General features: G+C 52.7%; 2 protein-coding genes across 3 annotated transcripts; one reads left to right on the top strand and one right to left on the bottom strand.

Annotated features, from left to right (window-relative positions):
• Window positions 1-4,052: 4,052 nt before the first annotated feature.
• BEST1 (bestrophin 1) lies at window positions 4,053-12,289 on the top strand. Of its 2 annotated transcripts, XM_010956412.3 has the most exons (10): window positions 4,053-4,232; window positions 5,391-5,485; window positions 5,946-6,179; window positions 6,788-6,942; window positions 7,327-7,404; window positions 7,903-8,055; window positions 8,282-8,362; window positions 8,658-8,809; window positions 10,426-11,070; window positions 12,108-12,289. In XM_010956412.3, exons 1-10 carry the CDS (start codon window positions 4,081-4,083, stop codon window positions 12,124-12,126), a joined length of 1,764 nt encoding a protein of 587 aa, XP_010954714.2. In that variant the 5' UTR covers window positions 4,053-4,080; the 3' UTR covers window positions 12,127-12,289. The 2 variants fall into 2 exon arrangements, with proteins under 2 accessions (XP_010954714.2, XP_045373670.2); XM_045517714.2 differs by having other exon boundaries at window positions 10,426-12,289.
• A 251-nt stretch (window positions 12,290-12,540) lies between these two features.
• FTH1 (ferritin heavy chain 1) lies at window positions 12,541-15,221 on the bottom strand. Its single transcript, XM_074371895.1, has 4 exons — window positions 14,956-15,221; window positions 13,391-13,537; window positions 12,964-13,089; window positions 12,541-12,868 (listed from the first exon to the last, which is right to left on the bottom strand). Exons 1-4 carry the CDS (start codon window positions 15,067-15,069, stop codon window positions 12,704-12,706), a joined length of 552 nt encoding a protein of 183 aa, XP_074227996.1. The 5' UTR covers window positions 15,070-15,221; the 3' UTR covers window positions 12,541-12,703.
• Window positions 15,222-15,691: the final 470 nt, after the last annotated feature.

The raw sequence follows: 15,691 nt of genomic DNA, 5'->3' as shown, positions 1-15,691 counted from the left end.
CTTTATTGCAAAATCTCTTCTCTGCATCCCCTATCCCCTGGACCTCCCTTTAACCCTGACAGAGACCATTACCCTAACAAGTAATACTCCATCCTTCAGAAACGGACCACCCCTGAAGAGGTGATGGTGGGTGGTAGAAAAGTCACAGGCTCCAAAATTAGAAGACCCAGGTTCCAGTTCCAATCTAGCCCTTTATAGCCATGTTACCTTGGACAACACTGGCTTTGAACTTCAGGGTTCTCCTCTATAAAATGTGGATAATAATGCCATACTGAACTGTCCCTCAGTAATGTCTCTGTGACTTTTCATGGGCTGTTCCCCTGATATGTAATGCTCTTCCATCCTTCTCAACTCAGACAAACTCCTACTCATGCTTCAAGATCCAGCTCAAATTCTCCCATCTCTGTAAAGGTTTCCTTGACTTCTATACACTTGGCACAGCTACTAGGCCCTGCCACTCTGTAATAGAGCTATTTAAGTGTGTCCCTGGTTTTTAGCTATCTATGAATTCTTGGAGGCAGAAGTCGGATTAGATTCAGTTCTGGAGTTGGAAATGGTTTTTTGACTCGTTATTTTACAGAATGGAAAACAGAAGAGGCCAACCCTGACGAGGCTGGGCCCCATCCTTGTAGGGGTCAATCCTGGGGCCCTTCATCCAAGCATGGCTTGGATCAGTGTTTGCTGTGGCCTTTCTGTATACCTGAGTCATGCCTAGCTGGCTGGGAACATATTCATGACCAAGACCCAGTGGAAAAGACCATGACTTGTACCTGGGGTGTGCCTCAGGTGGGACCAGGAGCACTTGCTCACGGGGTGTCTCTGGGGATATCCTGGGGCATGTGGAAGGGAAGGGGGCTGGGGCAGCAGAGTCAGCTGGTCCTGCTGGATATTGCCAAGGAATCTGAGGTTTAGGGAAAGACAGAGAGGACTCCAGTGTCTCCCTTTCATGGTTCTTATAGCTGCTGGTCAGAGTCAAGGACATGAAGGTGCCATCCAGTGCCAGTTCCACCATCCACACAGACTGCCTGCGGACCAGGCTTTCCAGGCCAAAGTCAGCTATTCAAGGGCGCCCTCCAGTGGCCATCATAGGGGAGGCAGGAACGTGACCCCTCAAAGGCAGGTGGCTCATTTATTTCAACTAACACAGAGTGAGCATCCCCATGCCAGGTGTGGTGCCAGGCATATATTTCAATATTAATTTCAAAATATATTTATTAATCATCTGCTAAATGGAAAGCTCTCTCTTGAGTGTTGGTATGTGTTGGTGGGGAAAGAGGGAATACAAAAAAGGGAAATATTCCGTCAGAGCGGTGATCCTCAACCCACACTTTCCATTAGACTCACCTGGGGAGCTAGAACAAATACCAACGACAGGGCTCCACCCAGACCAACTGAATCTGGGCGGTGGGGCAGAGGCACTAGGGGCTTGTACATGTTCCCCTGGAAAAGTTAACAGGCAGTCAGGCACGAGAATGACTGGTTTGGAGAGTTGACTAAAACGTTTCTCATCCATCATTCTCTTGCAGCTGCCGAGAATTATTGTCCCATTTCACAGATGAGGAGACTGAGGCTCAAGTGAACCTGCCCCTTTCCCCAGTTCAGCTAAGGACAGTGATGGGAATGATGTCTCCCACAGAACGGGCGGCTGGGATGCAGCAAATACGTCAAAAAGATGGTCTCTGATCTGAAGAGACTCCCTTCTAATAGTAATGGCCTGATTGCTGTGATTGGAAAAGCACCCAATGTTGTTGTGAAATAATTTTTCTTTCCAGGCAGAGAATTATAAAGGCAAAATGATATGTACAACAATCACCTGCAATCTCAGCACTGTTAAACACTAAGGAGTATGGGGCCCAGGTGGCGGGGCGGGGTTAGGGAAGGGGAGAGTGAAGGAGGGAAGGAGTGGATTTATTTTAAGGCTCAAATCATATCGTAAATCAGGGCTTCTGAAAGTGTGGTCCAAAGACCACTGGCATTACAATCCCCACTGTGCTCGTTAGAAATGCAGCATCCTTCAGGTCGCAGAATCAGACTCTGGAGAAAGACCTTGAGAAGCTGCATGTTTAGTAAACATTCCAGGCCATTCTTATGGTCACTGAAGACCAAGGGCCACTGTAGCTTCAAGCTTTCACTTAAAATAAGAGGAGGTATGTCCTAGACACCCATCACTTCCAGCGGCTTAGAAGGGCTCTCACGTATGGACTGATGTATTAAAATGTATGGAATCAGTTGCTGAGGTATTAACCAGCTGCCCTTGGGGACCCGGGCACACTCCACTACTGCATGGGCTGGGAGGGAGCCAGCGGCATAAACCTCAGAGCTGCTGTGTCATCTCTCACCAGGCCCGGCCCCGACACAGCAGTCCCCTCGTTCCCGCCCCCCCCCCCCCCCCCCGCCTCTTTCCGTAGCTCTAAGCCGACCTGCTAACTGGATTCTGCCAGCCAATCACAGCCTGAATAACCGATGATGTCACCAGCAGCCAATCAGAGCTCCTCACGAGTATAGGCAGAATTCCATCATCTTACTGAGGTGATGGAATTCTAATGCAACGCCATCCTTTTCCAGAGAGGGACACTGAAGCCTAGAGATGAGCAGAGGCCCCACCCAGGGTTACCACATCAGGTGGCAGAGCCAGGACTAGAAGCCAGGATTTCTGACTGTGGTCCAATGTTCTTTTGGGTACCCACAGGGCCTGGGCAGAGGCGCCTCTGGATGGCGCCTGGCCCAGGAGATGAGGCCCAAGGCCCCGGCCCCTCCTCCCCACAGCTCACCCTGCAAGACGTCAAGAAACAGATCCTTCAATCTCTGGCGGTTAGGGCCCCAAGGAAACTGCAGAATCGGCAGGGCCCATGGTGGAGGGGGGTTGCCCCCAATTCCAGCCCTGTTCTCAGCCCCACAACCGCCCTCCCTCACCGGAAGGAATTAGAGGGGCCCTGGCTGGACCAAGGTGCCTGCTGCTTATGGGAAGATTATGGAGGAGGGGCCAAGACAAAGGCTCCTTTGTGGAGGCCTTGGCTTAGGGAGTCAAGTGACCGCTTAGGATACATATGGGCAGTGCCAGCCCCTAAGTATGAGCTGAGGCACTGGCTACAGGACCCCAGAGGGTCCCGCCAGTCCTGAAGCCAGAACTTTTGTGAGATCTCCTGACCAGCCTGGAGCCCCACCTGTGAGTAGGGGTTACCTACAGGCTGGGCTGGGGCTTTTGAGGGCCTTGGGGGTGGATGACATGAGTGTGATGGATACCCACAGATAGCACATGTGCAGGTGTGAGGGCACTTGTTTGTGCAAAGGCCCTTAGGTGGGAATGAACTTAGTGTTCACCAGGCACGGAGACAGCCAATATGGCTGCATCAGAGTGAGTTGGGGGAGGGTGGGGTGCCAATCATTGCTTCAGTAAGTTTTTACTGAGCACCTCCTCCGAGAACACAATAGGGTCTTCCATTCTCAAGAGGGAATAGACAGTGAGCAAGAAGATAGCCTGCAACATATAATTGCAAGTATAACACAGTAAGTGCTACGTAGAAAAATCGAGTAAGGCAAGGCAAAGAGAGTGCTGGTGGTACAGGGATGGTATTTCCAGGTAGGTTGGTTGGGGACGACCTTTCTGAGGAGGTGACCTGAAGTGGGAGTGAGCCATACAGCTAGATTAGGAAGAGCATCCCTCAGGAAGGAGGGTCAGCAGGTGGAAAGGCCCTGGGGCCACCATTCAGTAAACATCTCCATTGGCCAGGCTTTGTTCTGGGCACTTGGGACAGGGATACAGGATGGAGCCTAGTGCATGGACATTACTGTCGTTGTTTTGGTCATACAATGTAAAGGCACAGACCTCTCTGTGTCTTCCACACCAAGGCTATGGCAGCTTCTGAGCTCACTTCCCTGGCTCCTTAGAGGTCACCCCATTCCCCTCCCAGTATCCAGATAGGAGAACTGAGGCCCAGAGCAGGGAAGGGTCCCAGCTAAAGTCACTTATGAGTCCTGGACAGACTCTGACCAAGGTCCCTGTCCCTTCCCACCCCCATCAGTATCCTCTCATCTGTCCACCAGGACCCAGGCCCACCCGCCACAGCCCAGTGCCTGGCCATGACTGTCACCTACTCAAGCCAAGTGGCTAATGCCCGTTTTGGCTCCTTCTCCCGCCTGCTGCTGTGCTGGCGGGGCAGCATCTACAAGCTGCTCTATGGCGAGTTCCTCATCTTCCTGCTCTGCTACTACATCATCCGCTTCATTTACAGGTACCAGGGGAAATTCCGGGGCCCCCAGCCATCCAGGAGGGCCGTTGCACAGAGACCTATAGGGCTGAGCTGAGCTTGTGGCCAAGCCCTGGAGACTGGGGAGGAGAGAAGAGGAGGCAGGTGGGGAGAGCAGCTCAAGGCAGGTCAGAAGCATCTCAAACACCCTTTCCTCCAACCCAGGGAGGAGCCTTGGAACCCAGGCCTTACCTGGTCCCACTCAGCCTGTTTTCCTGAATCCCACATAGTCTCGCAGGTCCAGACCACACTTTTTTTTTTTCTAATTAAAATGTTTATTTAAACAATAAAATATAAAACATATATAACCACAGAATATATGATAGCACTTGAAATGGAAAAAGCATTCATGATGACAATGAATTGAAAAATATTAAATACATGAGATTCTTCAGTTTATAATGATGATTCTGACAACAAAGCACATTGGTTTCCTTTGGTTGTTACTAGGGAACCCACACACTTAAAAAATTAGATGTTATTTTTTAGAGCAGTTTTAGGTTCATAGCAAAATAGAACTGAAGATACAGAGAGTCCGCAGTACCCCACCCCTTCTACCGCGCACACACAGCCCCCCCCATCAACATCCCACTGCAGAGTGGGACATTTGTGATAATAAGTGAACCCACACTGACACACCATTATCATCCAAAGTCCATAGCTGACACCAGGGTTCACCCTTGGTGTACATTCTGTGGGTTTGGACAATGTGTACAGACATATAGCCACCGTCACAGTGTTTACAGAAGAGTTTCATTGTTATAAAAGCCCTCTGCGCTCTGCCTATTCATCTTTCCTGACCAAACATTCTATTTTCAACCTGTTTTCAAACAACTGTCTTTTGAATTCTTTAAAAGGGTCAGTGGTGCCTAAAACTGACTCCTTCAGCCGGACTACCTTGGAAACCTTCTGAGGGGGTCTCCTCCAGGCATGGAGAAGAGGACTCACTGGGGTTTTAGGGCTGCCAGAGAAGGAGTGGGACCTGGCTCAGGCCACAGGAGGGTCCGGAGGTGGACCAGTGAAAGGAACAGTGGGGAGGTCAGGCAGCCACACTCCTACGCTGGGCCAGGCTGGACGGGACCAGTCTCAGTCATCTCCTCCCAGTGTCTTCACATCTTTATCCACCCTGACTCCACCCCCCAGGATGGCCCTCACTGACGAACAGCAGGTGATTTTTGAGAAGCTGACTCTGTATTGTGATGGCTACATCCAGCTCATTCCTATTTCCTTCGTGCTGGGTGAGCTCCCCCTTCTGCGTGTTGGGGTCCGGGTGGCTGCTCCAGGCTCCAGACAGGCAGATCAGGGGAAGCTATCTGGGCAAGGCCAGTGGCATGTCAGTGTCTCTTGGTAGTTGAGGGACATGAGGAGCCTGAAGCCAGAGGGACTGAAGTTAGACGTCAGGAAGGACGTCGTGCTGTTAGCTTTCTGCACCCCACTTTCTAAGGGCAGCACTGACATGATAGTCGTCCCTGGAGCCTTGCGCAGGAAGGGAGGGGTCTGGCGGATTCCTGGGTAAGGCAGTGGGGCCCCCAGAGAGAAAACTCGAGGCTTGCTCCTTCATGCGAGGGTCTGATGGTCTCCCCATCCCGAGCGCCTGACATCCCCATTAGAAAGACGGAGACACCGAGGCGTCGCCCTCGCTGGGCTCTGGCCGCAGCCTGGGCCTTCGCCCCTCGCCCCCCGCCCCCTCCTGCCCAGGCTTCTACGTGACGCTGGTCGTGACCCGCTGGTGGAACCAGTACGAGAACCTGCCGTGGCCCGACCGCCTCATGAACCTCGTGTCGAGCTTCGTCGAGGGCAAGGACGAGAAAGGCCGGCTGCTGCGGCGCACGCTCATGCGCTACGCCAATCTGGGCAACGTGCTCATCCTGCGCAGCGTCAGCGCCGCGGTCTACAAGCGTTTTCCCAGTCCCCAACACCTGGTGAAAGCAGGTGGGCGGGGCCGGGCGGGGCAGCGGGCGGGGCCATAGGCCGACGGGGGCGGGGGCGGGGGCGGGGGGGGAGAGCCAGGGGCCCCTGTGCAGAGGATTGGGTGGGGCCAGGAGCCGGGTCGGGTGGAGACCTAGAAGCCTGAATTGGGCGGGGCGGAGTCAGGGGTCTGAAGGTGGGAAGAGGCCAGGAACCGACCTTTGGGTGATAGGGCTTTGAGACAAGGCTAAGGACTCTTGAGGGATGAGGGAAGAGTGAGGGTTGAGGGCCAGAGTGCGGCTTTGGGAACTGGTGAGGAACTCGGGTCTACCTCTCTCTGCCCTCCGCGTTCCTGTTCTCCGGTTTCCAGTCTGCACATTAGCAACCTCGGTCTATACAGCAACCTCTGGCCTTGCCTGATCCTGGTTAATAAGATCCCTCTCGCATGCTCAGCCCAGAGCAGCACAGAGTAGACACTCAGCGGTTATTTGGTGAAAGAAAGAGGATGGCAAAGGAGCTCTGATGTCCCTGTGGGCTCCGCATGGACTCGGGCCTGAACTCTGGGCCCTGCAGGGCCAGCCACCCCTTCTGCAGGCTCCCCTACCCTCTGCCTTCTCCACTCTACCCCGCAGGCTTTATGACCCCTTTGGAACACAAACACTTGGAAAAACTGAGCTTGCCACACAACTCGTTCTGGATGCCCTGGGTATGGTTTGCCAACCTGTCAACAAAGGCCTGGATTGAAGGTCGAATCCGGGACCCTGTCCTGCTCCAGAGCCTGCTCAACGTGAGCCCCCTACCCAGATGACGCTGCTGCGGAGCGGGGAGGGTCGTGTCCCACGTGGAACAAGGTTTCCTCCAAAGAGAAGGCTTGAGTCCTTGAGGGTCTTCCCAGAGCCTGCCTGGGGACTATAGGATCTTTTCCAACAGACTTCCATAGCCCAAGGTGGCCCCTTTCCAATTTCTCTCCCATCCCCTCTCTAAGTTGAGCCTCTGAGATCTTGGTTCCTTTTTGATAGATGAGGAGGCTGAGGCACAGAGTAGTTAAGTGAGATGCCATGACCACAAAGCCAGGGCTGGACCATGAGCACCAGACCTGGAAGAGCTGGTGAGGGGAGCCCAGGAGAGCAGGTGGTGGTCAAAAACCCAATCCTCCCTCCTGCCCCCCTAGGAAATGAACACCTTGCGTAGTCAGTGTGGACACCTGTATGCCTACGACTGGATCAGTGTCCCGCTGGTGTACACTCAGGTGAGGACTAGGCTGGTGAAGCAGCCCCTTTGGGAAGTTGAGGCTAGGAGGACTCAGGAAGCAGCCTATGATGGGAAGGGCTCATTTAGAGGCTGAAGAAGAGGCTCACCCTGGGAGTCGGGTCTGGACTTTGCAGGTTTGCTCTAGTGCCAAGTTCAAAGTGTCCAGCCCCTGCCTGTCCAGGTAGTGGAGGCAGTGTGATTATCTCATTTTAAAGAGGAGACCACAGAGTGGGGAGGGTTCAATCCCCAGTACCTCCATTATAAATAAATAAATAAACAAACAAACAAATAAATAAATAATCAATTGAATTATCTCCCCCATCCCCATCCCCCCAAAAAAAGAAAAAAAGAAAGAAAAAGAAAGAGGAGACCGCATTGACCCAAAGTCACGCGAGTGTGCAAGTCAGAGCAAGGCCTGTGCCCCCAACCTAGGGACCTTCCTGACCCCAGGTTCCCCACCCAGCCCATATCTGCCACCGTCTCTTTTCCCTCCCAGGTGGTGACCGTGGCGGTCTACAGCTTCTTCCTGGCTTGCCTGATTGGGCGGCAGTTTCTGAACCCAGCCAAAGCCTACCCCGGCCACGAAATGGACCTTGTTGTGCCCCTCTTCACGTTCCTGCAGTTCTTTTTCTATGCCGGTTGGCTGAAGGTAAGCCTCTCCGGGGACAAAGCCGGCTGTGGGCGTGGCCCAGAGGGTCGTGGCCAGCCATGAGAGGAGGGTCCATACGCAGTGGCTTCAGAGACACTGATCAGGAGGGAAGGGCATTGTTGAGGGGGTCAGAGGGGTGGAAATGCAGGAGCCAAGGTTTAAGAATGGAGCAAGGCTATGAGGGGTTCCATCTGAGGATTTCCAGAGCCTCACCTACCCTATCAAGGTGGCAGAGCAGCTCATCAACCCATTTGGAGAGGATGATGATGACTTTGAGACCAACTGGATTGTGGACAGGAGCTTGCAGGTATGAAGGGAGGAAGAAAGCCTGTCCCCATGGACCCTCCCCAAACTAGACCCGGGGAGGGGGACCCCACAGTTCCGTAGGGAGACCCCACAGTGAATTGCCCCTGGCCTATTCACTCACAGGATTCTCAGCCTGAATTTTGAGGCTGCAGGCAGGCGTCAGTCTCCCCGTTTCACAAGCAGGGAATCTGAGGCCCAGAGAGAGGGAAATGAGCTCTCCAAGCCACCTGGCAAATGCACCCTCCTGCTCAGGCTGACCTTTCTGTTGGACTTCTCCTTCTGTCCCTGATGACCAGGTGTCCCTGTTGGCTGTAGATGAGATGCACCAGGACCTGCCCCCCATGGAGCGGGACATGTACTGGAACGAGCCAGAACCACATCCCCCCTACACAGCTGCCTCTGCCCAGTCTCGCCGACCCTCCTTTTTTGGATCCACCTTCAACATCAGGTAGGAAGTGCCAGGGAACCACTTTGGTGGGTAGAAAACTCCAAGGGCAAGGGCCTGCCCAAGACCTTGTAATAGCACTAGTTCATGCATAGTGGGTGCCTAGTCAGGGCTGGACGTTATATTAAGCTCTTTATATATTTTTTCAGCTATTTTTTTTCCTCCCAATAACCTTGGTTTGTTATCTCCAGTTTTCAGATAATTAAGTCCAGTTCAGAGAGATTAAGTCAGTTGCCCAACCCAAGGTCACATAGCTAGTGAGCAGCACACGTGGGCCAGGTATGTCTAGTTCCAACACCACACCCTCAACCCTTACCTTGTACTGTGTGAAGACTCTTAAGGCTATGAAGGCCCTTTGGTACCTCCAATCTAAGTCCCCTGTGACCAGAGTTGGAGACTGAGGCTCAGAGAGAGAAGGGACTTACTCGAGGGCAGTCAGTGATTAGTGGTGCAGCTGGGGTGTCAGGGCCTGGTTCCTGGCTCTGGTTCAGAACTGTTTTCTGATAAGCTGGGATGTTTGGATGGGGAGTGGATGGGGTCCCCTGGGCAAGGGAGCAGGAGGCTGGGCCATCACAGGTACCTGCTGAGTAGACTTCTTACTGCAGTGCACAGGCCTCAGCAGCCAAGCTTCCCCCTGTGGGTCCTGATCTGGTCAGCATCCCTTTCAAGCTGTAGCCCTCTCTCCCCAGGGTGACAGAGTGGTGAGGCCTCGAGAGAATGTTTGCTGCATGTCAGGGTCCGTACCATCAAGGTTTTCTTCCACAGTATTAAAAGCACTGTTCTCTTTTTTTTGGTTGGGGGAGGGAGGTACTTAGGTTTATTTATTTATTTATTTTTTGGAGGAGGTACTGGGGATTGAACCAGGACCTTGTGCATGCCAGGCATGCACTTTACCACTTGAGCTATACCCTCCCCGACTGTTCTCTTTTTAAGAACTGAGTAAGCCGTAATTAGAATTAGCTAGTCTCTAACTGGTGTGTGGAAGGTTTGGGTAAGTGATCAAATGATCAAGGATGGAGGCTTGCTTAAGTCAGAAACATTTTTGGAGGTCGCCTCTGAGTTCTACCTGGTTTGCAGTCCAGCAGCTGGGGAGGGTGGATAACAGAGAATGACAACACATAGACTTCGCTGCCAAGAAACGCACAATCTAGTGAGGGAGTTCAAACCAAAGGCTCAAGCTCTGAATACAAGGTACAAAGTCCTGGATCCCTGGGAAGAGACAGAGTATAGACCAGAGATCAGTTTTGGCTGCCTGAGAGGTGGCCTGCAGTTGGACCTGGGGCTGGGCCTTGAAGCACAGGGAGAATTTGGACACGGGCGAGGGCAGGCCACACTCTGGGGCAGATAGGCTTTCTCTGGCAGAGGAAAGACCCTGGGCTCCCAGGAAGCCAGACCTCTCTCCTTGGGTGTGGATGCTGCTCCCCACTTGGAACCACAAATCCCTGGCTTACCCAGAGTCCCTTCTGGGCCTCACATGACCATCTGTACCTGGGGAACAGAGGGAGGCTGTGCATTCTTGGCCTTGGGCCAGCAGGAGGGAGACGAGGGGGTTAAGAAGTCAAGCCAGGCTTCCAGCCTTCATCCCTCCACTAACCCCTGAGTCTCTTGCTTCTTTCCAGTCTGGGTAAGGCAGATATGGAGTTTCAGCCAGACCCAGAGAAGGAGGAGGAGGACGGTGCTCACAAGGGCATCATTGGCCGCTTCCTAGGGCTGCAATCTCACGACCGCCAGCCCCCCAGGACAAACTCAAAGACCAAACTACTCTGGCCCAAGAAAGAGGCCCTTCTCCATGAGGGCCAGTCCAAGAACCTCGGGGGAGCCGAACATGGTTCTAGTGACCAGGAAGATGGCAAGGCCTGGAAGATTAAGGAGGAGGATGCCTTCAAGTCTGTGGGACTCTATGGGTGGTCAGGTTACCACAGTGCCCCACAGACACCCCTCAGCCACACCCCTATGGTCTTCCCACCTGGACAGTCAGCAAGTCTTCGCAGGGTCTCAGGCATAGATGACACTGTCAAAGACCAAAGCCTTCAGCCTGCGACTCCCAGGACCAAGAAGAGTTTTGAATTGCTCCCAGAGAGTGCTGAGGCCTTGACCGAGAACCCAGAAGTGGGTCACGTGAGGAGGAAAACTGTTGAGTTTAACTTGACAGATATGTCAGAGGCCCCTGAACATCTCAGAGAACCACATCTGGAACAATCAACAAGCAACCTACACACTATCCTTGAAGATCATGGAGACCCCTACTGGGCCTTGGAAAACAGGTCTGTCCTCCACCCAAACCAGGGCCACTGAACCCCCAGCCCCCATGGGTGGCCCCCACCAGCTTCCTTGCTCTGAAGCCTACCTTTCTTTCACAATTCTCGTACTATGGCTGCCGGAGCATCCTGGGCCTCTGCCCAGCACTGGCTTGGGGCACACAGCTGGCTGCCACAGCAAGGGCCCTAGGGAAGTGTCGGGGACTTTTGCTTATTCTACCCAAGAGCCTGACATCACCAAGGCTTCTCTGGGACCCAGGTGTAAGATGAGGTTGCACTGACAGGAGTGATGTTGAAGGACCACCAGGCCAGGCTTAGGTGGGCTGATGTTGCCAATGGGCTCAGCTCACTTTTAGCAGGGGTGGCTGACACAGAAACATGGGGCAGAACTGAGGGCTCGAGGCTGTAGCCCAAGAACTCAACTTACTGCCCAGGCTTAGTAGGGAGATCGCACGAGCACAGCCCTAAGCCCTTGACGGTGGTCCTGAAGCACTCCTGGGAAGGGTACCGCATCCCTGGGAACTGGCAGATGGTAAGGTGGGGGCATCCAGGTCCCTTGAGTTACCTGACTGCTTTGGGGGCCTCACCAAAACTTCCCAATTTAAATGAGCTCTTCTTGCTTCCTTAGACCCAAAGCTGTCCCAAAACCATTAGGTATCTCCTTTTATTCCAGATTTCCTGGACACTCACCAATTAGATACACCCTACCCCACCCCTAATCACGACCTAGGAAGTGTAACTTTCTATTCTCAGAATCTCAAGCAGTTATTCTGTGGTCAGACAGAGCGTTGTATTGAAAACTGAAAAGGGCTACCACCTGTCTTGCTTCTAGGGCCAGAAACTTACAAATCACTATGGCCGATTTAGGGAAGGATGTTAATGTAGTTGCCAGCAAGGATGCAGATGGCTCTGCAGTCTCCCAGCACCACTCACTGGTTAACATTTAAGATGATTCTACCTCTGCCCCCCTACTGCAGCTATTTTTATTTTGAAATGAAGGTATCTTTCCATATTCATGTTGTAAACTTTCTAATTCTCACTAGGGATGAAGCACATTCCTAGCCCATTTCCAAGGGGGATGCTTCACCGGCCTGGTCCTACCTGCGTGTACACCAGCAGGACACTGATCCAGCCATAGCCATATAGCTGTCCACACTGAAGAATATGTCCCCATGACAGCCTGAATTAAATGGTTAGCTTAAAAGGTAACTAAAATTACTAGTTTCATATAAACTGTGAAAGGTAACAACTGCTGGAAACATGTAATATAAAACACCTAATTCAGAATCATAAGTCCTACATCCTGTCTGAATTCAACAAACTGAAGCCTTGGTATCTTTCCCAAACTAAGGAATTTAATAAATATAAATCCTAAGTTTCATTTTCATTAGTGTGATTGAGCTGTGGCACTCACAAAGTTAACAAAGATGGTCTAGATACATTTGTAGCCCATCCCAAGAACTTGAAGACAACAGCTGGGTACCAAATTACTTTATTTGAAGGAATGGTACTAAGGAAAGAACGTTAAGTAGATGTTTTGGTACAACTTATAGAAAAGGTAAAGGTAACCCAAACATGCATGCACTGCCTTGGTGACCAGGGAGGTCACCCCTGTGGCTCCAGGAAGCCAGCCTAAGGCTTAGCTCTCATTATCACTGCTTCCCAGGGTGTGCTTGTCAAAGAGATACTCCGCCATGCCAGATTCGGGGGCCCCCATCTTGCGCAAGTTGGTTACATGGTCACCCAATTCTTTGATGGATTTCACCTGCTCATTCAGGTAATGCGTCTCAAGGAAGTCACACAACTAGAAAACAGAATACAGAAGAAAGTTACCGGTAAGCTTTCCCAGCCTCTAAGGCAAATATTTCCTGCATTTACTCCCAGGCTGCTGATACTCACGTGGGGGTCATTTTTGTCAGTGGCCAGTTTGTGCAATTCCAGTAGTGACTGATTCACACTTTTTTCCAAGTGTAGCGCACATTCCATTGCATTCAGCCCATTCTCCCAGTCGTCATAGTCTGGTTTCTGCACGAGAGGATGTTAGGTCAATGTATCTACAGTCTCTACCACTTCAGTCACAAATCAGCAAGCACCCAATGTGTAACCACTGCGCTCTGGCAAAAGGAACATCCAAGTTTCCCTTGACAACAGCTTCCAACTTAACATCCTTGCCCATTACTGTTTACCCACTTTAGCTTAAGGTGGTAGGCCCAAATAGCACAAAAGCATCCTCATCTGATAAGGGCAACTGCTCCTCTCAATGAGTTCTGACACCTGAGGCCTAACAGATAGATGAGGCATGACAAACCTGGGACCTTTCATTCACCTTGATATCCTGAAGGAAGATTCGGCCACCTCGTTGGTTCTGCAGCTTCATCAGTTTCTCAGCATGTTCCCTCTCCTCGTGAGATTGGTGAAGAAAGTATTTGGCAAAGTTCTTCAAAGCCACATCATCACGGTCAAAGTAGTATGACTTAAAGTGGAACATGAACATGTTAGGGATTCCTAAAGGAAGGCCATCTGCTCACCAAGGCTTCCTTTCTTAAAGCCCAGCAAGAAGGGGTCTGGGCCTAAGGAGACTGGGAGGCAGGTTGTGTTCCTGAATTGAACACAACAGTAGACAGTTTTTAATCTGAAACACAAAAATGAAACGTGGTCCTTGAAATTAAAAGTTTAATACAAGGAACATTTAAAATACCATGGGAATTGCCTCCACCATGAACCATCTGAAGGATCTGTATTAGTGCAAAGTGAAGTTCTTACAGTCAGGGTCAAATGTGGTTGAAGAGAGAATGCTGGAGTATTTACCCTGCACTATTAGGGCCTTCTTCCTCTCCTCCCTGATTAATCCATGTTAAAACATGAGCTTGCCAGCTCACAGCAGACCGATGGATTTCTAAAATTAACCCACTAGCAAGGTGACAGTTGTGGGCAATGTTAATGTAATTAAATATATTAACAGTAGAAAGAAAAATTTGATTCCGTTTTAGACCCTTGCTGTATTCAGGTGTTCCTGAAATGGAATGACAGTCATAAAATCCAGGCCTGTTCCAGACCCATCTGGAACATGTCTATTCTTGGGTGATTTGCACAACAGTAAAACAATTCTAAGACTCCCGCCACACCGCTTAAAACCAGTATTTTGGAAACCGGATTCCACCGATTACTGCATGGAAAAATGCCTGGCCTCAAAACTGCTGGTGGACCTTACCCAAGAACTAAGGGTTCAGTTGGGCCACAACTCTTTGACACAAAAAGGATAAAGAATTAAGTACCCAGGCACAAAGACGGTTGACTAAGACAACTTTGTGTCAGCACATGGGGAGGTATCTAGAGATCTGCTGCAATTCAAGTGGGACTTAGAGATAAGCAGAGCAGAGAGGAGGAGACGGTTGCTCGGGAGTGGTCGGCCCACGAGATAAACCACTTCGCCCCAGCCCCCATAGTTGCCACTCGACACCATTACCCAGCAGGCACCGCCATACGGGGGGGAAGGGAAACCGGAGCTGGACCTCTCCGCCCCCTCCGGACCACGTGATCGGATGCAGAGGAAGGGATGGAAACGCGAAAATCCACTTTCCTACTTGCAGGATTGTACTGGTGGCAACCCCGGGAGGAAACTAGGCTCGCTTTAAATAAAAAAAGGTGCGCCGAGGCGGCCCTGGCATACAAGGTGGCACTCCTAGGGGGCAGTCGGAAAGGCCACCTGCTCAGGATTTCTGCGCAGAAGTCCTGGGGGATCTCGAGTAGCCTCCGTTTTCCAGAAGGGCGCACGGAGGCCGGAGGCGGGAGGCGGGAGGCGGGAGGCGGGAGGGCCCTCCCGGTAGCCACACCCCCGCCCCGCCGCCCAGGGAGGCCGCGCCCGCTGCTCGCGGGCCCGCTGGCACTCACCATGGACAGGTAGACGTAGGAGGCGTACAGCTCCAGGTTGATCTGGCGGTTGATGGCAGCCTCCGAGTCCTGGTGGTAGTTCTGGCGCACCTGCGAGGTGTACGCGGTCGTCATGGCGGGCGGCTGAGAAGAGGCGGTGGCGGTGGCGGCGGCGGCGGCTGCGCGGCGCTGGAGCGGCGGCGGGGACCTTGGGGCGGTCGGAGGGCGCTGTGAAGAGGTGGCGAGGGCTGGCTCTGAGTGGCCGGCCGGGGCGGGGGACGAGCGCCGGGTTCCGTCCAAGCACTGTTGAAGCAGGAAACCGCGGCGACTCTCCGCGAAGACTGTGGCGCAGGTGGCCGTCGCCCGATTCTTATAGCGGAGCGGGCGTCAAGTCCGCCGCGGCCAATCACGCCGCCCGCCGCTCAGGGCCCCGCCCCTTTCGGTGGGCGCGCGGCCCCCCCGCCCCGCTGGGGAGGTGGGGGGAGGGAGGGGCGGGGAAGGGGCCGCGGCTAGATCCCGGAGCTTGGGGCGCGGCGCGTGGGATGGACCGAAGACGTGATCGGGGGCGGGAAACCTAGCTCAGAGCTTAGACCCCAGTGGCCTCCTGGGCCTTGGAACCGATGGGAAACTGCCCCTGGCCCCTGGGACGTCGGGGCTATTCGACGGCCCCAAGGGGCACCCCGAGACTATTGGCCAAGGGCTCGTTTAAAATGAGCGGTAAAGCAGCAGTTCCCGCACCCCGAGGCGATTACCTCGT

This window comes from Camelus bactrianus, chromosome 10, assembly GCF_048773025.1.
Source record: "Camelus bactrianus isolate YW-2024 breed Bactrian camel chromosome 10, ASM4877302v1, whole genome shotgun sequence".
Lineage (NCBI taxonomy): Eukaryota > Metazoa > Chordata > Mammalia > Artiodactyla > Camelidae > Camelus > Camelus bactrianus.
Note: the sequence above shows the minus strand (reverse complement) of the source record. Positions and strands in the feature narration are given on the sequence as shown.

Excerpts from the sequence above, each read along its gene's own strand:
- FTH1 (XM_074371895.1), bottom strand. The coding sequence starts at position 15,069 with ATGACGACCGCGTACACCTCGCAGGTGCGCCAGAACTACCACCAGGAC. Across the intron at positions 13,538-14,955 it reads CCTACGTCTACCTGTCCATG|TCATACTACTTTGACCGTGA; the intron begins GTGAGTGCCAGC and ends TTCCACTTTAAG. Across the intron at positions 12,869-12,963 it reads CTGACAAAAATGACCCCCAC|TTGTGTGACTTCCTTGAGAC; the intron begins GTGAGTATCAGC and ends TCTGTTTTCTAG.
- BEST1 (XM_045517714.2), top strand. The coding sequence starts at position 4,081 with ATGACTGTCACCTACTCAAGCCAAGTGGCTAATGCCCGTTTTGGCTCC. Across the intron at positions 4,233-5,390 it reads ATCATCCGCTTCATTTACAG|GATGGCCCTCACTGACGAAC; the intron begins GTACCAGGGGAA and ends TCCACCCCCCAG. Across the intron at positions 8,056-8,281 it reads TCTATGCCGGTTGGCTGAAG|GTGGCAGAGCAGCTCATCAA; the intron begins GTAAGCCTCTCC and ends TACCCTATCAAG.